At 38.6% G+C, this 23,584-nt stretch overlaps 1 protein-coding gene across 2 annotated transcripts in view; it reads left to right on the top strand.

The window, feature by feature from the left end:
- PYHIN1 (pyrin and HIN domain family member 1) overlaps positions 1-23,367 on the top strand; it is a 37,809-nt gene extending 14,442 nt beyond the window's left edge. For both annotated transcript variants that reach the window (XM_063669097.1, XM_054493533.1), the window contains exons 8-9: positions 19,959-20,083; positions 23,007-23,367. In XM_063669097.1, the coding sequence (XP_063525167.1) occupies positions 19,959-20,078 (120 nt within the window). In that variant the 3' untranslated portion in view covers positions 20,079-20,083; positions 23,007-23,367. The remainder of the gene's footprint in view (positions 1-19,958; positions 20,084-23,006) is intronic.
- Positions 23,368-23,584: the final 217 nt, after the last annotated feature.

Here is a 23,584-nt window from a genome sequence, read left to right as displayed (position 1 = left end):
ATAGATAGATAGATAGATGGATAGAAACATAAAGCTGGGTTTCCTACAATCTAAAGAACAGACAACAGGTACCCATTTGTCTATTTCCTTGACTAGAAAGACTTAGTTAATAAACACCCATCAGACATTTTCAGAGTGAAGTTTGTAATTCCAGTTTCTGTGTATGCAGAAGAGGAGATTTAGGGAATTTACATTTATACAGATATTCCAAGAGCACATTCACAAAGAGAGGGTCCTGTTAAAATGGATAAAATATTTATCATGTTGTGACTCATATTGAAAATTATTAACCAGAAAAAAATAATCTATTTTCCTCCCAACAACTAAGGACACAACCACTCAAACTCCTGACCTCAGTCTCCTAATTCAGCCCCAGAGATGAGTCAGCCTCAGCAAACTGCAGTGAAGAACTCATTTCCATATGGCTTCCAGCATCAGGTTTCTGAGTTATGCCCAAAAACCACGTCATGCAGTTTCTTACACAAGATACTATCTTGCATTTCCCATTCCTGTGCTTCACAACATCATAATTACTAGGGTGATTGGATCATGAAAGGCACCTCATTGATCCCGACTGAATACAATCTCTTTATTTAATAAAATTTATAATCATTAGTTAAGTACATTCTTTGAGACCTTATTAGATTTTGTCTTTTCGTGTTTAGAAAGTATATGCTCATGAAATCATTCCTGGCTCAAAAGGATTACTGTGTTTTATTGGTCCAGGTGTAGAGAGAGATTGTGGGGATGTAGCCAGATAAAGGAAGATGAATACAAGAATGTATTCATTATCTGTATTCCAGTTACCTTTCATCCTTTCACTTTGTTTATGACCACACCTCAGGTTTTATTTTAAACTATCCATGGTCTTTTCCAAATCAGAAGCTTTGACATAGATTGCTTCCTTTGTTGGGATCATTTTCTCCAGTCTCTTCTCTAACCCACCTCTCCAGCCTAAATCCCTTCCTAGGACAAGTCCTCACTGGTACCTGTGGGGGTTTGTCCTGCAGACCCTGACCCAACAACAGATGAATAACATACACTGACACAGATATTCTGCGTGTCAGTTTGGCTAAGGGTCCAGACCCATCACAGACACCAAGGAAGGTGCTGTAAAGAGTAGCAGCCACAGCCTCCACTTGCCAGCCCTGCGGGCATTTATTTAACACAGATTTAATTGACAAAGGCTTTGAGTCAACACACCTGTAGGTAATTAATCTGATCACCAACCCCCAAGTAAAGAGCGATTATGCACCCACGGTTGATCAAAGGTTGGTCTTAAGACCACATGAGTAAACAAGCTATTTAGATAAACTACCTTCCTTTGTACTCACTTTAAGCTATTTACTCAAGGTAAGGATTAGGCTGCTTTCAGCCATAGCCCTATCTTGAGACTTTTACAAAACCTTCCAGCCTTCCAAGACGATTTGTGTCTATGTCCTATAAATTCATCTTAAAATTTTTCCACCAGCCTGACTGAACTACAACATGTCCCCCTTTTCTGTTTTCTGCATCAGGTTCTCTTGACTGAAACGTACAGATGTGTGCAGCAACAAGTCTGTTGGGCAGGGCGGTCATTGCTGTTATTCCGGCTTTTCATCCTAGAATTAGCAAATAACATAAGACAATCATGAATATAATTAGCAGCATTCTTTTCCAGTCAAAGAGTGACCCCCAGGAGCAGGGTCAAACCAGTAGAGATAATCTTGCACACCCTTCCATATGGCTGTTTGTTGGGTATGTGGATTTATAGTGTGAAAGGATCCTAAAATTTTAGTTGTTTTTTTTTTTTATTTGCAGACTACTTTTCCTTCATTCTCTCAAAATGCATCTCCAATTGAATACTTTTTTTTTCTTTTTATTATTATTATTATTATTATTATTATACTTTAGGCTCTATGGTACATGTGTGCAATGTGCAGGTAAGTTACATATGTATACATGTGCCATGCTGGTGTGCTGCACCCACCAACTCGTCATCTAGCATTAGGTATATCTCCCAATGCTATCCCTCCCCCCTCCCCCAACCCCACAACAGTCCCCGAAGTGTGATGTTCCCCTTCCTGTGTCCATGTGTTCTCATTGTTCAATTCCCACCTATGAGTGAGAACATGTGGTGTTTGGTTTTTTGTCCTTGTGATAGTTTGCTGAGAAATATGGTTTCCAGTTTCATCCATGTCCCTACAAAGGACATGAAATCATCATTTTTTATGGCTGCATAGTATTCCATGGTGTATATGTGCCACATTTTCTTAATCCAGTCTATGGTTGTTGGACATTTGGGTTGGTTCCAAGTCTTTGCTGTTGTGAATAGTGCCACAATAAACGTACATGTGCATGTGTCTTTATAGCAGCATGATTTATAATCCTTTGGGTATATACCCAGTAATGGGATGGCTGGGTCAAGTGATATTTCTAATTCTAGATCCCTGAGGAATCGCCACACTGACTTCCACAATGGGTGAACTAGTTTACAGTCCCACCAATGGTGTAAAAGTGTTCCTATTTCTCCACATCCTCTCCAGCACCTGTTGTTTCCTGACTTTTTAATGATCACCATTCTAACTGGTGTGAGATGGTATCTCATTGTGGTTTTGATTTGCATTTCTCTGATGGCCGGTGAGGAGCATTTTTTCATGTGTTTTTTGGCTGCATAAATGTCTTCTTTTGAGAAATGTCTGTTCATATCCTTTGCCCACTTTTTGATGGGGTTGTTTGTTTTTTTCTTGTAAATTTGTTGGAGTTCATTGTAGATTCTGGATATTAGCCCTTTGTCAGATGATTAGGTTGCAAAAATTTTCTCCCATTCTGTAGATTGCGTGTTCACTCTGATGGTAGTTTCTTTTGCTGTGCAGAAGCTCTTGAGTTTAATTAGATCCCATTTGTCAATTTTGGCTTTTGTTGCCATTGCTTTTGGTGTTTTAGACATGAAGTCCTTGCCCATGCCTATGTCCTGAATGGTATTGCCTAGGTTTTCTTCTAGGATTTTTATGGTTTTAGGTCTAACATGTAAGTCTTTAATCCATCTTGAATTGATTTTTGTATAAGGTGTAAGGAAGGGATCCAGTTTCAGCTTTCTACATATGGCTAGCCAGTTTTCCCAGCACCATTTATTAAATAGGGAATCCTTTCCCCATTTCTTGTTTTTGTCAGGTTTGTCAAAGATCAGATACTTGTAGATATGCGGCATTATTTCTGATGGCTCTGTTCTGTTCCATTGATCTATATCTCTGTTTTGGTACCAGTACCATGCTGTTTTGGTTACTGTAGCCTTTTAGTATAGTTTGAAGTCAGGTAGCATGATGCCTCCAGCTTTGTTCTTTTGGCTTAGGATTGACTTGGTGATGCGGGCTCTTTTTTGGTTCCATATGAACTTTAAAGTAGTTTTTTCCAATTCTGTGAAGAAAGTCATTGGTAACTTGATGGGGATGGCATTGAATCTGTAAATTACCTTGGGAAGGATGGCCATTTTCATGATATTGATTCTTCCTACCCATGAGCATGGAATGTTCTTCCATTTGTTTGTATCCTCTTTTATTTCCTTGAGCAGTGGTTTGTAGTTCTCCTTGAAGAGGTCCTTCACATCCCTTTTAAGTTGGATTCCTAGGTATTTTATTCTCTTTGAAGCAATTGTGAATGGGAGTTCACTCATGATTTGGCTCTGTTTGTCTGTTATTGGTGTATAACAATGCTTGTGATTTTTGTATATTGATTTTGTATCCTGAGACTTTGCTGAAGTTGCCCTACTTGCTCCAAGGGCTCTACATCTAGCATGCCTTCTTTTAAGAACCATGGATTATGGGTAACAACAGTTTGCATTAGGTCCCTTAATTGAGCCTGTGAAACTGAGGCTCTGCTAGCCTTAAGCAGCTATTTCAATACTTTTATATACTGTTTCTGTTGAGCTGATAACTGTTGTCCAATGATGAAACCCTAGCCTGAACAACTCCCGTCCCCGCCAAACTTGGAAATCCCAAGTGGGCACTAATGACTTACTGACTCACTGACCATGCAGTTTTTTTCACCTTCGTTTTTGGGAGGTCTGTTGCACTCCCTTTGCAGCGTTCCTCACACAGGGCACCAGCTGCAGGGGTCCATCCTGCAGACCCTGACCCAACAATGGATGAATAACATACACTGACACAGATATTCTTCCTGTCAGCTCAGCTAAGGGTCCAGGCCCCTCACAGACACCAAGGAAGGTGCTGTAAAGAGTAGCAGCCACAGCCTCGACTAGCAGGCCCTGTGGGCATTTATTTAGCACAGATTTAATTGACAAAGACTTTTGAGTCAACAAACCTGTGGGTAATTTGTTGCCAACCCCACCCCTGTAGAGAGCAATTATGCACCCGCAGTTGATCAAAAGTTGGCCTTAAGACCACATGAGTAAACAAGCTATTTAGATAAACTACTCTACCTTCCTTTGTACCCACTTTAAGCTATTTACTCAAGGTAAGAATTAGGCTGCTTTCAACCATAACCCTATCTTGAGACTTTTACAAAACCTTCTGGTCTTCCAAGAAGATTTGTGTCTATGTCCTATAACTTCATCTTAAAATTTTTCCCGCTAGCCTGACTGAACTCTCACAGGTACCCACGTTTCAGATTAGATGAGGTCCTCCCATTTTTGGTTCTCTCAGGTCCTTCATTTATGAGTTTCCTAGCTTCCTTTACTTTTCATGATAGCATCTGAACAACTGGAATGAAGAAGTGATTTTCCCCATAAGCTCAGATGGTAGGTAGAGTCTACCCCAGAGGAACAGAATACAAGAGGGAAAAGGTCAGTTCATGGAATGTGCATCAATTCTTATTCCAGATTACCTTTTCCTCTGACATGATGGGGTAGTTACCTGCCTTCAGGGTTCAGAAGCCTGTATTTATGGTGAAAGGGCAGGAAACTTGGAGGAAAAGCAAAAGAATTAAATCACTATTTTTACAATCATTTCTCACCCAAGCCCTAAGCTGCATTCTGACCCAGCAACAGACACCTCCACCACCTTATATACACCCTGGAAGATAAGCTTGCTATATACAAGCTCTCTATTTTGTTTTCATTGTTATCATTGTAGTTCTTAGTTTTAATTAACTATATTGTCTCAATAGTTTATTCAAGTATTATTTGAGCTAGCAGCCTGTGTCTTTTTTCCAACTTGGCACAAGTGGCTATGTATGGAGCCCTTGCTCAATCATTGCAACCTCAGATCCATATTCTCTTGGCCGCTTCAATGTCCACTTAAATGAACATCTCCAGACAACAATGCCTTTCTCACTTACATTGGTCGAATGGTATTATGTAGGAATTTCTAAATCTTACCTGCCAAAATCTTAATCACAACTCTTGCTAAAGCTGTACAGATTATTCTGCTGTACATGAACATCTCTACAGCACAGGAATCCCAGGAGGATATTATGCCTTTATGGCCTCAAATACCTAAACACATCATGCAGCCATTTATTCTTGGGTGTCCAACTACCACCTGAAAAAATGAGTATCCAACTACTTACTTATGGCTCACTAGGTGATCAGGAAAGTCTTGTTCCACTCATCATGGGTTTGCCAAAAGATTTTGTCTGATATAGGTTCTATATGGATTGGGATTTAAAACAAGAAGCAGCCTATTCTCATCATTGATTTCTTATGTTATGTTAACCTAAAGCCAAAAACATAAATTGACATGAATCAGGACCAGGGATGGTAAGGAAAAGAATTACTCTGAGAAAATTTTTTTAATAATTTAAAATACTAGTCAACCAGAATATATATTTTCTCATCCAAATTCCACCATTGTGATGGACTGTTTTATTTGGCTGTTTTTGAGAAGATAAATAACTCAAGATGTTTTTGTCAATAAGTGGTAGATATGAATAAAGAAGTTTCTTTAATAAAATACTTTCTATACCAATTTGATCTAGGGTTTCCACGAGAAAGGTAAACAGGGAGTATGAGACATAAGTGATCAGAGTAGACATCCAAATCCCTGCAGAATGAGTATGATACCAAACATAAATGATATTCTACTTTCTGAGTATTTACAAGGTACTGGTTTTAAAACCTGCATTCTATATGTATATGTATATTATCACATCCCTTTTTCATAACACAGTCATGAGAATGCTACTCGTAGCCTTATACATAAGAGAAAACTGAAATACATAGGCCACAGATGGGTGACCAAAAAAAAAAAGAAAAAAAAAAGAGACTATAGCATGAACTACTACAAAAGCTTCCTTAGTCTTTAACTTTTTTATGTGATTACTCTCCATCTATCTTCCATGTGAAGGGCCAGCAAACTATAAGCCACAGGCCGAATTCAGCTTACCAAATGGATTTTTATGCAAAGTTTTATTGGCATACAATCATGCACATTTGCTCACACATTATCTATGACTGCTTTCACCCTACATTGCAGAGTTGAATAGCTGTGATAGAGACCACATAGCCCTAACATATTTCCTATCTGGCGATTTACAGGAAAAGTTTGCCAATCTCTGCTTTATACCATCACCAGAATGCCCTGATACTCAAATCTAATCTTGTGACTCCTCTGCTCAAAGTTTTCCAATGAATCCCTGCAGAAAACATTGCTGGCTTCCTATGCATAGCCATTATTTAATCTTCCTTGCTGCAGAAATACAAGTTTATTTAGATCTTTATTACTCCATTCCCCCATCCCATTTTCAATTATTCTAAGCTAATCACAGTAATTACATTTGCTTTCCTAGTGACTGGTTTTGAAATGAGCATGTGGTACAATCCAGCCAATAAAATGTTACAGGAAGATTACTGCAAACTTCCAAGTTTTCTCCCTATTTAAAAGAAACGTGAACAAAAGCAGCCCTTCCAGCCTTCAAATATTGTCTTGAGAGAGCATGATGACTGGAGCTGTTGCTAATTAGTCAACCAAAAGTGGAATCCTGGACAGGTGCGGTGGCTTACGCCTGTAATCCCAGCACTTTTGGAGGCTGAGGTGGGCGGATTACAAGGTCAGGAGTTCCACTCTGGCCAACATTGTGAAACCCCGTTTCTACTAAAAATATAAAATATAGTCGGGGGTGGTGGCAGGAACCTGTAATCCTAACTACTCGGGAGACTGAAGCAGGAGAATCTCATGAAACCGGAAGGCGGAGGTTGCAGTAAGCCGAGATCGTGCCATTGCACTTCAGCCCAGGCACAGTGCGAGACCCCGTTTCAAAAAAAAAAAAAGTGGGATCCTATGATACCCCTGTACCACCAAAACAACTTTCGTTCCTATGTTTTTAACCATTGTTTGTTCATCCAGTATTTACAGCCAGAAGTATTGTGAGGATTTTTCAGGGCCTGCAGGATAAGATCTACTCATTTCTATACTATTAAAAAGTGTTGCCTAAAAAAAAAAAAAAAAAAAAAAATTCCCCAAGTTTACAAAGATAGTGAGTGTGCTAAATGTAAATTATATGTACTTTGTGTATCTTTTCTTATTTGTTCTTCCTTACACTGCCTTGATGATGTCATTATTAGTCACATTTCATATTTCTAAATACTGAGGAAATTAGAGGTTAAATCTTCATTTAAGATACTGCTTTTGAGGGCCAAGATGACTAACTAGAAACAGCTAGTGTGCACCACTCTTGTAGAGAGAAGAGAGTAGCAAGTAAATTCTAGATCTTCAACTGGAACATCCAGGTGGACCATTGAGATCCACCGAGAAAACAACTTTACCCATGGAGAATAGAGAAGAGTGAGACAAGACAATTGCTCACCTGGGAATGGCACGGAGCCAGAGGAGGCTTCTCCACTGCAGGGAAATGGTGAGCGAGTGAGAGTCTCTGGGGACCCATACTTCTGCCACGGACCTTTGTCACCCTGGGCTCAGGAGATACCCCTATGAGACCACCCCACTGGAGCCTTCAGACTGAGAGGGAGAGCTAAGTGGAGCCTGGGCAGAGCTGCCATTCAGGCATACAAGGAACCCTTGGAGCCTTGGATCCAAGTATCCTGGAATTGGCGGCTGCAGCTCTGGCAATAGGGGAGGTCAGGCTGCCTCACAGGCCTTCAGGAAAGGAGCTGAATCCAGGGGACTAAGCAGCACTGGACTGCAAGCCTCGCCTCCACTGCACCTGACAGGATAAAGTCCACTAGCCTAGTACTCCAGCCACCCCACCGCCTGGGCTCATGGGCTGGTAGCAGCTCTGCACTTCCTTGGGATGGAGCCCCCAGAGGGAGAGGCAGCCCGCCATTTTTGCTGTTTCACAGCTGTTGTCATGGCTACCTTCAGGCCCTGGAGAGTGTGTGGTGATTAGGGACTGGCTGGATCCCCAGCACAGCACAGATGCCTCATGAAAAAGTGGCCAGACTGTTTTATACATGGATTCCTGATGCCAGTTCTCCTCACTGGGCAGGACCTCCTGACTTCAGACTCCAGTTATTCCCTGCTTGGGCTTTGGTGACTATAGCATCTCTATACTTCCCTGGGATGGAGCTCCTAGAGGGAAAGGTAGGCTGCCATTTTTCCCATCTTGCAGCCTTCGCACCAATTGCCTTCAGGTTCTGAAGGATGGGCAGTAATTAGTGATAGGCAGATCCCCAGCACACTGGAGCCACCCCACGGAGAAGTGGTTGGACTGTTGTAACCGTGGGTCCCTGTTCACATTTCTCCTCACTGGATGAGGACTTCGGGCCTAGGACTCGAGCACAACTACCCTGCCCCCTCCTGAACACTTCAGTGGAAAGTGGCTTTGCATTTGTCTCAGGAGAAAATCTCAGAGACAACCCACAACTTCTCCACCATTGCAGCTGCAGTGGCACTGCCCTAACTGCTCTCGGGCTGGGAAAGAAACAAAGGGCCTGGTCACTACACTGGTACCTCCAGCACACAGCAGCAAGCATTGGAGAGGAGTCCATTCTCTCTTCCCTATAAGCTCCCAGCCCTACTCTTCACCAGACAGGGCTCCTGGCTTTGAACTGCGAACAGCTGCCCCACCCACGGCTAAGCATACCGTCTGCTAGTGACTCTGTGTCTCCCTGGGGAGAGGGTCCCAGAGGCAACTGACAGCCCCACTGCAACAGCCACAGCAGTGGTTCTGCCCCGATCCCCTTAGTCCAAGGAAGAAACAAAGACCCCAAGAGTTTCACCTGTGTTTCCAGTATACCGCAGTCACCATACAGGCAGCAAAGCACAGTCTCTCCTCCCTATGAATCCTCAGTGTCCCACTCCTCAATGAGCTGAGCCCCTAGTTGTGGCCAGCAATGTAACTGCCCATTCCCTAGCTGAAAATTCCCAGTAGCAGTGGCTCTGCATTTCTCTGAGGTGCAGCTCCCAGAGGCAACCAAAAGCCTCTCTGCCACTGCTGCTGCAGTGGTACTGCCCTGCTGCCTTCAGACTGGGGAAGGAGCTGCAGTTGCCCTAAGGAGAAGAACTCAGTCTGTCTCTCTTGTGACCCACCCATAGTCCTGCTCTTCACCAAACAGGGACCCTCTTGCTTGGACCCACAGCACAGCTGCCCCATCTTTGGCCAATTGCACTGGCTGATAGCAGCACCTCATTTATCTGGGGTAGACCACCAAGAGACAAGTGAAAGGCCCTCTGCCATAACCACTGCTAAGGTTTCTTCTGCTGCAGCCTCCAAGCTGGGGAGGGAACATAAAATCTGAGCTCACCCCAGAGCTGCAGTGTGCCAAGCCAAGATCTGCAGCCAGTAGTCAAGTGGGAAAGGAGCCAACACTTTCAGAGCACTGAGAGGGAGCATGCCCTGCATATGGCAGAGCAAGAGCCTGCCTACTGGCCAATATACTTAAGCACCACCTACTGGATCACAGCCCAAAACTTCAACACCAAAAATATTTTGCTGAATAGACCCCTATGTAACCATGGACAAGAATTTAGCTAGAAATTAAAACCCTGCACAAAGCCTCAGCTCTCTAACAACATCCAGGAAAGAAGGTTTCTAACTACTCAAAAGAAACAGTGCAAGAACTCTGGCAATTCAGAAAGCCAGAGTGTCTTGTTTCCTCTAAATGATTGCACTAGTTCCCAAGCAAGGGTTCTTAACCAGGCTAAAATGGCTGAAATGACAGAAATAGAATTCAGAATATGGGTAGGAATTAAGATAATCGACATTCAAGAGAAAGTTAAAACTCAGACCAAGAAATCTAAGGGTTTCAATAAAATGATACAGGAACTGATAGAAAAAATGGCCATCATAAAAAAGAAACAAACTGATCCGATAAAGCTGAAAAATACATGACAAGAATTTCATAATGCAATTGCATGTATTAACAGCAGAATGACATAACCTGAGGAAAAAAACCTCAGAGCTCAAAGACTGGCTTTCTGAAATAGCTCAATCAGAAATAAAATAGAGAAAAAGGAATTAAAAAGAATGAAAAAAACTTCTGAGAGATATGGGATTAGGTAAAGAGACAAAGTCTAGAACTCACTGGTGTCCCTGAAAGAGACAAGGAGAAAGCAAACACCTCTAAAACATATTTCAGGATATCATCCATGAAAAAATTCCCCAACCTTGTTAGAGAGGCAAACTTTCAAATTCAGGGTACATAGAGAAATCCTGTGAGATACTACACAAAAAGACCATCCCCAAGACACATAATCATAAGCTTTTCCAAGGTCGAAATGAATTTAAAAATGTTAAAGACAGCTAGAGAGAAGGGGCAGGTCACCGGGCAGGTCACCTACAAAAGGAACCCTATCAGACTAACAGCAGAACTTTCAACAGGAGCCTGACAAGCCAGAAGAGCTTGGGGCCTATATTCAGCATTCTTAAAGAAAATAATTTCCAAGCAAGCATTTCACATACAGCCAAACAAAGCTTCATAAATGAAAAAGAAATGAGAGATCTTTTTCAGACAAGCAAATGCTGAGGGAATTTGTTACCACCAGACCTGCCTTATAAGAGATACTGAAAGGAACACTAAGTATGGAAAGGAAAGAACATTACCAGACACTACAAAAACACAATTAAGTACACAGAATAGTGACACTATAAAGCAACCACACAAACAAGTCTGCATAATAATCAGCTAACAACACAATGACAAGATCAAATCTGCAGATGTCAATATTAACCTTTAATGTAAACAGGCTACACACTCCACTTAAAAGGCACAGAGTGGCAAGCTGGATAAAGAAGCAAGACCCAATGGTATACTGTCTTCAAAAGACCTATCTCACATGCAATGACACCCATTGGCTCAAGATAAAGGGACAAAGGAAAATCTACCAAACAAATAGAAAGCAGAAAAAAAAAAACAGAGGATGCCATCCTAATTTCAGAAAAAACAGACTTTAAACCAACAAAGAGTTAAAAAGACAAAGAAGGGCATTTCATAATGGTAAAGGCTTTGATTCAACAAGAAGACCTAACTACCCTGAATGTATACACACACAACACAGGAGCACCTAGACTCATAAAACAAGTTCTCAGAGACCCACAAAGAGACTTATATTCACATGCAAAAATAGTGGGAGACTTCAACACCACACTGGCAGTATTAGATTGATCATTGAGGCAAAAAAAAAAAATAGCAAAGATATTCAGGACCTGCACTCAATACTTGACCAAATGGACCTAATGGACATTTATGCAACTGTCAACCTAAAACAACAGAACATACATTCTTCTTATTGCCACATAGCACACACTCTAAAATCAACCACACAATCAGATATAAAACAATCCTCAGCAAATTGAAGAAAACAGAATCATACCAACCACCTTCTCAGAACACAGTACAATAAAACTATAAATCTATAGTAAGAAAATGGCTCCAACCATACAATTACATGGAAATTAAACCACCTTCTCCTGAATGACTTTTGGGTGAATAATGAAGGCAGAAATGAAGAAATTCTTTGAAACTAATGAGAACAAAGATAAAATATATCAGAATCTCTGGGACATTGCTAAGTCAGTCTTAAGAGAGAGGTTTGTAGCACTAAGCACTCACATCAAAAAATGTAAAAGATCTCAAATTAACAACCTAACATCACAACTAGAAGAACTAGAAAAACAAGAACAATCAATCTCCAAGCTAGCAAGAGAAGAAATAACCAATATTAGAAACTAAACTAAAAGAAATTGAGATGTAAAAAAACAGACAAAAGATCAACAAATCCAGGAGTTCATCTATTGAAAAAATTAATAAGAAAGATTGCTAGACAGACTAAAAAAAGAGACAAGATCTAAATAAACACAATTAGAAATGACCAAGGGAAATTACCACTGACCCCACAGAAATACAACAAACCTTCAGAGACTACTATAATCACCTCTATGCACACAAGCTATAAAACCTAGAAGAAATGGATAAATTCCTAGAAACATATAACCTCTGAAGACTAACCCAGGAGGAAATTGAATATCTGAATAGACCAATAACAAGTTCTGAAATTGAGTCAGTAAGAAAAAGTCTACCAACTAAAAGTAGCCCATGACCAGATGGATTCATAGCCAAATGCTATCAGATGCATAAAGATGAGCTGGTACCATTCCTACTGAAACTATTCCAAAAATTGGGGAGGAGGGACTCCTCTCCAATTCATTCTATGAGGCCAGCATCATCCTGATACCAAAAGGCAGAGACACACACACAAAAAAGAAAATTTCAGGTGGTTATTCTTGATGAACATAGATGCAAAAATCCTCAACAAAATACAAGTAAACAAAATCTAGCAGTACAAAAAGCTAGTCCAACACAATCAAGTAGGCTTTATCTCTGGAATACAAGGTTACATACACAAAACAATAAATGTGATTCATCACATAAACAGAACCAAAAAGCTACATAATCATCTCAATCAATGCAGAAACAGCTTTCAATAAAATGCAACATCCTTTCATGTTAAAAACCCTAAATACTCCAGACATTGAATGAACATACTTCAAAATAATAAGAACCATCTCCAACAAACCCACAGCCAACATCATACTTTATGGACAAAAGCTAGAAGCACTCCCCTTGAAAACTGGAACAAGACAAGGATGGCCTCTCTCACCATTCCTATTCAACAGAGTACTAGAAATCCTGGCCAGAGGAATTGGGCAAGATAAAGAAATAAAAGGCATCCAAGTAGGAAAAGAGAAAGTTGAACTATCACTTTTTGCAGAAGACAAAATCCTATATTTAGAAAAATCCATAGTCTCTGCAGAAAAGCTCTTTGATCTCATAAACAACTTCAGCAAAGTTTCAGGATACAAAATCAATACATAAAAATCAGTACACATTCCTATAAACCAACAACATCCAAGCTGAGAGTCAACACAGGAATGCAATTCTATTCACAATTGCCACAAAAATTGACAAAAAGATTTATTGTATTCATCAAGGTTGGAAATCACCATACTACATTTTTTTCTAGAGCAGGCTATTTGTGGGATGAGAGGGTTTTCTTAGAATGTAGTCTGTTTTGTATATTGTGTCTTATGTGACAGCCACTGTGTTCATCACTTTGGATCCATTTTTCTCATAATCTTCATATCAAAATAATGAGGCAATCATTTCATTTTTTAGATGAGGAAACTGAAGCTTGGAGAGGTTAGGCAATCACAGAGAGGCTAACCAAGGAGGTAGTTATTGTAGATAGTTCCTATCTACCATAAGAATTACAAAACACTGCTCAAAGAAATGACAGAGCACAAACAAATAGAAAAAGTTCCATGCTCATGGATAGGAAAAATCAATATTATTAAAAATGGCCATATTTCCCAAAGCAATGTACAGATTCAATGCTATTCCTATCAAACTACCAATAACATTCTTCACAGAATTAGAAAACACGATTTTTAAATTTATATAAAACCAGAAATGAACTTGAATAGTCAAAGCAATCCTAAGCAAAAAGAACAAAGCTGGAGGTATCACTTGACCCAACTTCAAACTATACTACAAGGTTACAGTAACCAAAACAGCATAGTACTAGTACAAAAACAGCAGACACATAGACCAATGGAACAGAATAGAGAGCCCAGAAATAAGGCCACCCACCTACAATCACTGGATCTTTGACAAAGTTGACAATGACAAGCAATGGGGTAAGGACTCCTTTTTCAATAAATAGTGCTGGGATAACTGGCTAGCCATATGCAGAAGATTAAAACTGGACCCCTTCCTTACACCATATACAAAAGTCAATTCAAGATGAATTGAAGACTTCAATGTAAAACCTAAAACTATAAAAACCCTGGAAGATGACCTATAAAATACCATTCTGGATATAGGTTCTGGCAAAGACTTCATTTTGAAGATGCCATAAACAATTACAACATAAAGAAAAAATGGCAAATAGGACTTCATTAAACTAATGAGCTTCTGCACAGCAAAAGGAACTACCAACAAAGTAATCAAACAATCTACAGAATGAGAAAAAAAATTTGCAAACTTTGCGTCCAACAAAGATCTGTTATCCAGAATCTGTAAGGAATGTAAACCAATTTACAAGAAAAAAATGAGGCACCCCATTAAAAAGTGGGCAAAGGATGTGAACAGACACTTCTCAATAGAAAACATGCACATGGCCAACAAACATATGAAAAAATGCTCCACATCACTAATTATTAGAGAAATGCAAATCAAAACCACAATGAGATAACATTTCACACCGATCAGAATGACTGTTATTAAAAAGTCAAAAAATAACAGATGCTGGTGAGCTGGCAGAGAAAAGGGAACACTTATATACTGCCAGTGGGAGCGTTAATTAGTTCAGCCATTGTACAAAGCAGTGTGACAATTCCTCAAATAACTTAAAACAGAACTCCCATTTGACCCAGCAATCCTAGTACTGGGCATATGCCCAAAGGAATATAAATTATTCTACCACAAAGACACATGCATGCATACGTTCATTGCACCACTATTCACAATAGCAAAGACATGGAATCACCCTAAATGTCCATTGACGTTAGACTGGATAAAGAAAGTGTGGCACATGTACACCATGGAATACTACACAGCCACAAAACACAATAAGATTATGTCCTTTGCACCAACATGGATGGAGCTGGATGCCATTATCCTAAGCAACTTAATGCAAGAACAGAAAACCCAATGCCACATGTTCTTACTTATAAACGGAGCTAAACAATGAGAACACATGGACCCAAAGAGGAGAACAACAGACACTGGGGCCTACTTGAAGATGGCGGATGGGAAGAGGGAGAGGATGAAAAAACAATTCTTAGTGGGTATCAGGCTTAATACCTGGGTGATGAAATAATCTGTCCACCAAACCCCTGTGACAAGCAGTTTACCTATATAACAAACCTGCACGTGTACCTCTGAACCTAAAATAAAATTTTAAAAAATAATTTTTGGTCTTACAGTCAGCATTCAAATCCAGCCTTAATGGACTCTAAAACTTAAGTATTTCATGGTCATATATTGCTTCCAGAGTCAGAATGTAGATGTTAAAATTTCTGAAATATGTTTCTATATATTTAAAGTTAGACATTGTTATGGTTTGAGTTTTTTTCCATAATTCAGGTTCTGCAAGGCTTCTCATGAGAAATTAGGTAACTGTGACTCACTATTTCATTCTTTCTCTTTCACTGCCATGTTAAGGCCTTTGAATGAGATGCCTATATCTTCAGTAAATGAGCAGGCAACTTGAAGCTAATGTAAAAGGAAAACTGAGTCACTATCCTCCAATCTAGTATCTTACCCATTACCAAATTGCACTCTGACCAACCTTGTTTCTGCATCACTAATACATGTGTACCAGTTGAAGACAGGACTCATATGTAAGGAGTTCTCATTTTTACATTTTGTTTTGTTGCTGCTTTTGTTCTTTTTGACTGGTCAATTCCAAATTCATATTTCTCTGTACACTTTCTAAAATTACTATTTGTTGATAGTGCTATCAATCTAGCCTATTTGCCATCTTACTTCAGGTGGTTAGATGGAGCCCATTCCTGGTCATTATCAGCTCTGATCGATTTACTCTCTGCTACTTCAAAGACAAACTTAAACATTTAAAGACCATCCGTTTTCTGATGCATAATGGCTTAGACAAAATGGAGTGACAGTTTCTAAATTCTTTTGTCTAAATATGTAATACAGCCGTTGCTACATTCATAGGAATTATTCTGCTGTACATAAACTCCCTTAAATACAATAATTTTAGAAAGAGGCATGTACCTCCATGGCCACCTACACCTAAATGTACCATGAACCATTTCTGCTTTGGTGACCCACTCCAAGGTTGTCTCACCACTCAATCTATGATTCACCAGGTGAGCAGGAAAGCCTTGCCCTTTTACTCATCAAGGGTTTGCTCAAAAATTTGTGTATGATATAGGTTCATTATGCTTTGGGATCTAAACCCCGAAGAAGACAGAAGCATGACCATCTGCCATGACTCATCTAAAGCATAGATCACAGAATGGCATGAGTCATGATCAGGGATGGTATTAGGGAGAAATTACTATGAGGAAAATAATCAGCAACTATTTAAATTAATATTCAACCAAAGCTAAGATCTTAGGCATCCAAATTCTGCTCCTGTAATGAAAATGTTTTTATTTATATTTTATTATATATATTTAATTGTTAATGATTTAGGGGGTACAAGTGCAGATTTGTTACATGGGTAAATTGCACAGTGGTGAAGTTGGGACTTTTAGTGTATCCATCACCTGAATAGTGTATGTTGTACCTATTAGATAATCTCTCATCCCTCACCCTACTCCCACACTTCCACCTTTCTGAGTCTCCAGTGTTTATTATCACACTCCCTCTATGTCCAATATCACTTCTTGGCCTTTCCACTAAGATAACTGTAATATCTGATCTTATCAGTTTTGACTTATTTTGAAGAGATACTTGTTCAATTCACTTTTATCAATGAGATTAGACTACTAGCTTTGGTAGAACGGAATAGAGACTAGCTTATTTAATATTCTTCCCATACCTCCTCAATGAGATTTTCTACAATTGGGTCAACATAAAGCATAAAATATCTGTGAATAGAGCAAACACACAAATACTGCATATACCATAACAATGAAAATAATAATGATATTTCTTCTTATTGAGCATTTACTGGATTCTGAAGTAAAGCTGTGTTTATTACAAAATGTATAGCATATATTCTTTATTGCATATCCATGAAGATGCAACCTATGTCTCATTTCACATATGAGAATCATAAGGTTCAAAGAAGTTAGAAATCTCTCCCAAGCTAATAAAGATAATTAGTATTAGTTGAAAGATTCATATTCAACTTAGTCAACTAAAGTTTTTGTAGTTGAGGGAGTATGTTTCTTCCAGTGTGAGAGAGTAGATACTAAAATATCTGTAATATATCAATAAGCATTTCAAATAGTGTTGAATTTTACATTTGTTTTTATAATCCAGACTCTTCAAACTTCTAAAACAGGATGAGGTGCACAAGATGGCTAGGGTTTGTTGTCCTCACTTGGAAACCATCATAAGCAAACAGATCTTTCAACACTTTCCTTCCATCTCCTTAAGGACAATAGAAAAATATTATGGAAATCTACAAATAGAAATAAATGAGAGCGATTTGATATTGGAAGTAAAATGTCCTCAAGTGCTTTCCTTAGTAATGACAGTGATTTCATATTGGAAGTAGAATGTCCTTAAGTGCTTTCCTTAGTGCTTAGAGAGAGTCACATATGATTTTCCAGACACCCATTATCCTTACATTAACAAGATATATAGATAGATAGATAGATAGATAGATAGATAGATAGATATATGGATGGATAGAGAGAGAGAGAGAGAGAGAGAGAGAGGCATGTTCTAGGAATGCCCTAGTGAAATCTGAAATGGTTGTGATTGCTGTTGGGAATCCTGAAAGATTTTGGATACCTGATGCACATCACTGGATAAACAGAATCCTGACTGGAACTGTGCTTTCAGAGAGTGCTGATAGCAAAATGAAGATCAGTATGCCCAAACAACTGACAACTGATTTTTCTGGGTCCTGAAGTGCAAACTACAGGACTCCTTTGTGTATTTGCTTGATGAAAATGTCTTCCATCCATTTGGCTAACATTGTTCTGGAACTTACTACCCTTATAACCTAGGAGCGTTACTTAACAAAAATAACTCCAGCAGAGGTGCTTGACCAAGTTAGCCTAGATGAGTTTTCACCAGAAACAGAGCCAGGACCCAATCACACACCTATAGAATTTCAGTCAATAAAATGAAGGCTGAAATGCCGTTTGTGAATGTGCAGGTGAAGAGATTAGGATATCTAAAGTTATGCTGCTTGCCAGAGAAAATGCAAGAGGGAAGACAATGTAAAAAGAATAAAAAATAAATAAATTAAAAAATCAAACTAGATAGATGATGATATACATATAGATGATATAGATACATATAGATATAGAGGCAGATACATAATCAGGCTTCATCTCATAGTGAAACCATTAATCAGAAAAGTCGACCTTTTCCTCAGAACACAGATGCCAGAATCACCCCAACATATGACTCCAGTAAGATAGTATCCTCTCAAAAGTGGATAGTCTGCATAGGTAAACTTCAGTCATTGGAGAACCTCCAACTCTGAACCATCCTCAGATGTCACAGAAAATGTCACAAACCCCATCTGGTAGTTATTTAACCAAAGTACCAGCTTCTTGTTGCCATTCTTTGTGCCTCCTTTTATTATAATTAAAGGGATAACCAGTATCTTGACAGAGCTTTTCAATCAATCTCTGACTAAATACAGTTTTTTGTTTTACTATATTTCTCAGTCATTTATTAAGTATATAATCAGAGATGCTACTAAATTCTAGGATTTTTGTGATTTAGAAGGGATACATTGATAAAATCATTCCTGACCTGAAGACATTATTGTGATTTATGGTCCAGATATAGAGAAAGAGTGGAGGAGAGTACACAAAGATGAAGAAATACAAGAGTGTGTTCCTGTCTTAGATGTCATTGTTCATTCACAGCTTTCCCCTTTGCTTCAGAACCATAACTCACAGTTTATTTTCAACATTCTTACTCTTTCCTACATGTTTTGTTTCATATATGGTACTCCCTTTGTCTGGAATCTTTTTCTCCTATTCCTTCACTGGCCTTTATATATTTCTGGGCCAGCCTAAAACTGTCCTCAAGCAAGACCACCTGATAACCCCATCCAAAAATAAGACAGATCATCTCTTTGTGTCCTTCACATGTCCATTTATTTCCTTTATAATACTTGTCACCACAGTAATTATAGTATATTTTCAACCGTGTAAGTAATTGAGATTATATATGCTACCTGCTCAGGTAAGTAAAAACAAGGGTCCATGAATGAGTTTATATCTGTGTGTATCAAATCCTATTCCATGCTGCCTTTTACTTACCAGTAAGGTGGACTGTGTAGTCACCTGCCTCTGTGCCACAGCACCCTCTATCAGCAGTGAACAAGAAGCCAACTTACAGAAAGAAAAGGGGAGTATTAAGTCATTATTCTCTCATTTAGTTTTTCACTCAGGCCCCAAGATCCACACTGACCCAGCCTACAGCCTCAGTGACTCCCCCACACCTACGAGTTGAAGACAGATGTATTCTTTACAGGAGTTTGCTATATGTGACTGGATTTTTCTTTATTATTTTGTTATTGTTACCCAAAGTTCATATTTTCCTGAAGAGTGTCTACAGATTTTATCTGGTGGATCAGTAAGCAGGCAGTCATCTTGGCAAAAGTGGCCTCAAATAGATCCCATGCCTAATCATTGCCAGCTCAGATCCATTTTCTCTTATACTATAATGCTACTTTCTGTGTATGCTGAAATGTGGGTTAAGAAAACTAAATGTATGCCAGCATCCAGAGAGATTAGCAGAGGGAAGATTCTATAAAAAGGGATTTTCACACACACACACACACATATATATACACAAATGTATTATATCCAACTTATATAGGAAAATATTAAGCAGAAAAAAACAGTTCTTTCTGTCATAAAGTGAAAGACTAAATTACCCAAATTTGTGACTCCAGAAGGATGAAACCCGCCCAGGAGCACAGTCATCGCCTGCAAACTTTAGAATCACCTCACCAACTGTGGCCCCTCCTATTTCTTCTGACACTTCCACCAACTGCCATCCAGCAGTTCCTTAAATAAGGTACCACCTTTCTATTTGCATTGCCGTACCTCTAAAATATAATTGTAGGGGTAATCAGAGTCTTCAAAGGGATTCTCATTTAAACTCTGTATATTATTTCATTATTTTACTACATTTCTCATTCATTTATCAATATATAATTGGACATGCCACTGGATTCTAAGTCCTTCAATACTCACAAAATATGCATTCATGAAATCATTTCTGTCTTCAAGAAGATTACTGTTTTTCATTGGTGCAAATATGGTGTATGTGGGGAGGTATCCAGACAAGGAGAGATGAATACAACAGTATGTTCGTACCTTCCATTCCAGTTTCCTTTCACAATTTTCCACTATGACTAATGACCATAACTTAGGATTGATATTCAAAATCCCTATTTCTTTCTATAGCTATTGTCTTGACATATGCTACTTCCTTTGTTTAGAATCCCTTACTCTCATCTCTTCATTTGCCCCAATATATTTCTGGGCCAACCAAAATCCCCCTTCCTCAGAAAAATACTGCACTGATATCCTCCTCCTGCCATAGAACACATCATGCCAAGGTGTCCTGAACATTTCTCTTTATTTTATTTAGAACATTTATTAAAATTCTAATAATAAAGTGTTTTTCAATCACACTTGATAATAAGTACAGTTTATAGATTTCTTGTCCAGAGAACTTCAGACAAAGGTGAACTAATGAATTTATATGTAAGTGTTCCAATTAAATCCCAGCCTGCTTTTGGTCATGATATGACCAGTGGAGTCACCTCCACCTAGGAAAGAGCAGACTATGATCTATTGTGAGAGGGAAGGTGATGAAAGAGAAAGGCAAGAGGAGAATCACATCACCACTCTTTTGGTTGAAGACATGTCACCATACAGACTAGTTGAAGACAGATTACCTATATACAGGAGTTCTCAATTTGTGGTAGTTTTTTGGTTTGTTTATGTTTTTGTTGTTTTTGATAAGCCCAATAATCACATTTTCCTCAATAAATTATATGTAATTTATTTGAGAGTCAAAGCTAGCATGTCCTCTTTAGCCATCTTGGCTTAGGTGACCGTGGATGGAATGCATATGTAGTCATTACCAGCTCAGACCCACCTTTCTGTTACTTAATAGACATAATTGGACATCCCAGGACAACATTCTGGAAAAGAACTTATTTTTCCTACATTTTGGCTTTGAAGAGACTACGCAAAGTTTGCCTAGGTTCTACCATTTTAAATATGCATATGGTCTGTTTCTATAGCCATTAGATTTATTTGACTGCATCTAAACCTCCCTTAGCCCAGGAATCCCAGCTAGGGTCCTATGTCTCCTACACCTAACCACCCATGTAGCCATTTCTTCTTTGATATCTAGCACTTCCACAGGATGCCTGGAAAATACATCCTATTACTTCCTCTGTGATTCACTAGCTCTGAAAGAAGTCCTTGCTTTTGTATATCATAGGTCATCCCAATAATACTGTGTTTGTATTAATTATTAATTTGTATAAATTTTTCTATGCTTTTGGATTTAAAGTCAAAAGCAGACCATTCTTATTTTTCATCTTTTGTCACGACTCTCCTAAATCAAAGAGCCCAGAATGGTTGGGAAAACAAATGGAGATATTACTGGCTCAGAATTACTATATGGGAAAAAAAGAAGCTATTAGTTTTATTCCCAGTCACTACAACTTTATCTGGGTTTTCCACAAGAGAATCAGCATAAATCATAATTCATTTCTGGATCAGGCTGACACATAAAACTTGCATAGTCTTTAAATAACAATGAAAACAATATTTTTCTAACTGAGCATCTACTGGGTAAAGCTGGAAGTGAAAGTTATGTTTTTATGTGTATGATTGCATTTACTCTTCAATACACCTCTATGAGCACAGTAGAAAGACCATGTTCCAGGGAAAAAATGTGCTCTGCTCTAGACAAGTTAAGTTTGAGATTCCCACAGGACATCTAAGAAGTATCCATCTGATATATAGAGCTTAAACTTGGGTAATTTTGGCTGGGCTTTTTACTGAATTACATCAATATAGACATAGTTGTTAAAACAGTAGATGTGACTAAAAGTACCTAATAGAATAGAAATAATGATGTCTCTCATTAACTGAGTATGCAGAATGACTCAGACTATTCTAAGTGTTTTTCAATAATTATCTTCATTAATCCTTTATAATCCAATTGTTTCACATATTAACTCATCGAATTATTTGTGGTACACAATGAACAGAAGAGGGAGTGAAATTTGAGGGTGGTCAACATAGCTCATAACAGTCCTAAATTACCAAGGATGTCCCTAAGCAAATCAGAACACAAAGGTAGCTGTCTTTTGTGAGAAACATCTCTGTGTAGACAGAGATGGTTGGATCTACATGACAAAGTTTATGCTGTTTGTCACATATATTCATGTGGGATTTTGGAACAAATAAAGGCTAATATTGGAATGCAAAAAGATCAGAATAAAGGCTAACACATTCAGACCCACAAAAATGCAAAGGCTTTCTGATTGCTCCAGTTCTCAGGGCCATTAGTCAAAAGTCCCAAGCCTTCCTTGACAGCAGTTGCACCAGGAATACATTTTGTATGCTTCTCCTACCTTTCTGCCCAATGAGAAGTTTCCCATTAGCCCTTGTCATTGAACACACCAGCTCCTTTCTCTATCCTGTTGTTCCCTGACATCTCCTGCCCTTTCACTTGGGCTCATGCAAGGTGGGAGTGAATATCGTATTTCATGGTCCCAACGGAGGGGGAAGATGTGACTCCAAGGACAGGAATTCTTTAAAGGAGATAGGTGAGAATGAGAAAAGAGTCCTTCAGATGGAAATAGAAGAAGAGATGTGGCTCAAAGGGAGGAGAGGCAGTGTGATTGAAGAAAGAAATGTATGACTACCTGCATCTCAACTGGTTTATTTTTATCTCTTTATGCTTCAAGGTCACCAAGGACAAGGATATCAAATAACTACTGTTCAATCTTTATTCAAGTGTGGAAATTTTGCCTGAAGTCCTCCATCTAGAAACCTGATGCCATTGGTAATGATGTTTATGAAGATAAGATCGAAGCACAGAAAATAATATATGTATATATATATAGTTGAAATACTATATATATATATATATATATATATATATATATATATATATATATACACCAGATATTAATTCTAGGAAATGGAGTATTAAGGGTGCATTTTATTTCATTAGTTTTACTTTTATGCATTTTCTTCATATCATATTCTGCATTCAGAATTTTCATAATTTGAAAAAAAAATAAACTTCTTTTTTCTTAAAGAGTGCTTCCATAGGAGATTCTTTAATCTATCTGTGAGTTACATAAAAGCAAATAAACTGTGGCCTGCAAGTCAGGGTAGGGCACACAGATTTATAGTTTGGATGGGATCTTTAAGGAATAGGCCCTGGTTAAGACTGAACTGACTGTGCCCTGCCCAAAGAATACAGACCAAGGGACAGGTAGGGGTGAAATCCAGCCTATGATTCTGTTGCAAGCACTGT

This window comes from Pongo pygmaeus, chromosome 1 (genome assembly GCF_028885625.2).
Source record: "Pongo pygmaeus isolate AG05252 chromosome 1, NHGRI_mPonPyg2-v2.0_pri, whole genome shotgun sequence".
NCBI classification, from domain to species: Eukaryota; Metazoa; Chordata; class Mammalia; order Primates; family Hominidae; genus Pongo; species Pongo pygmaeus.
The sequence above is the reverse complement of the archived record's forward strand: the minus strand, read 5'-3'. Positions and strand labels throughout refer to the sequence as shown.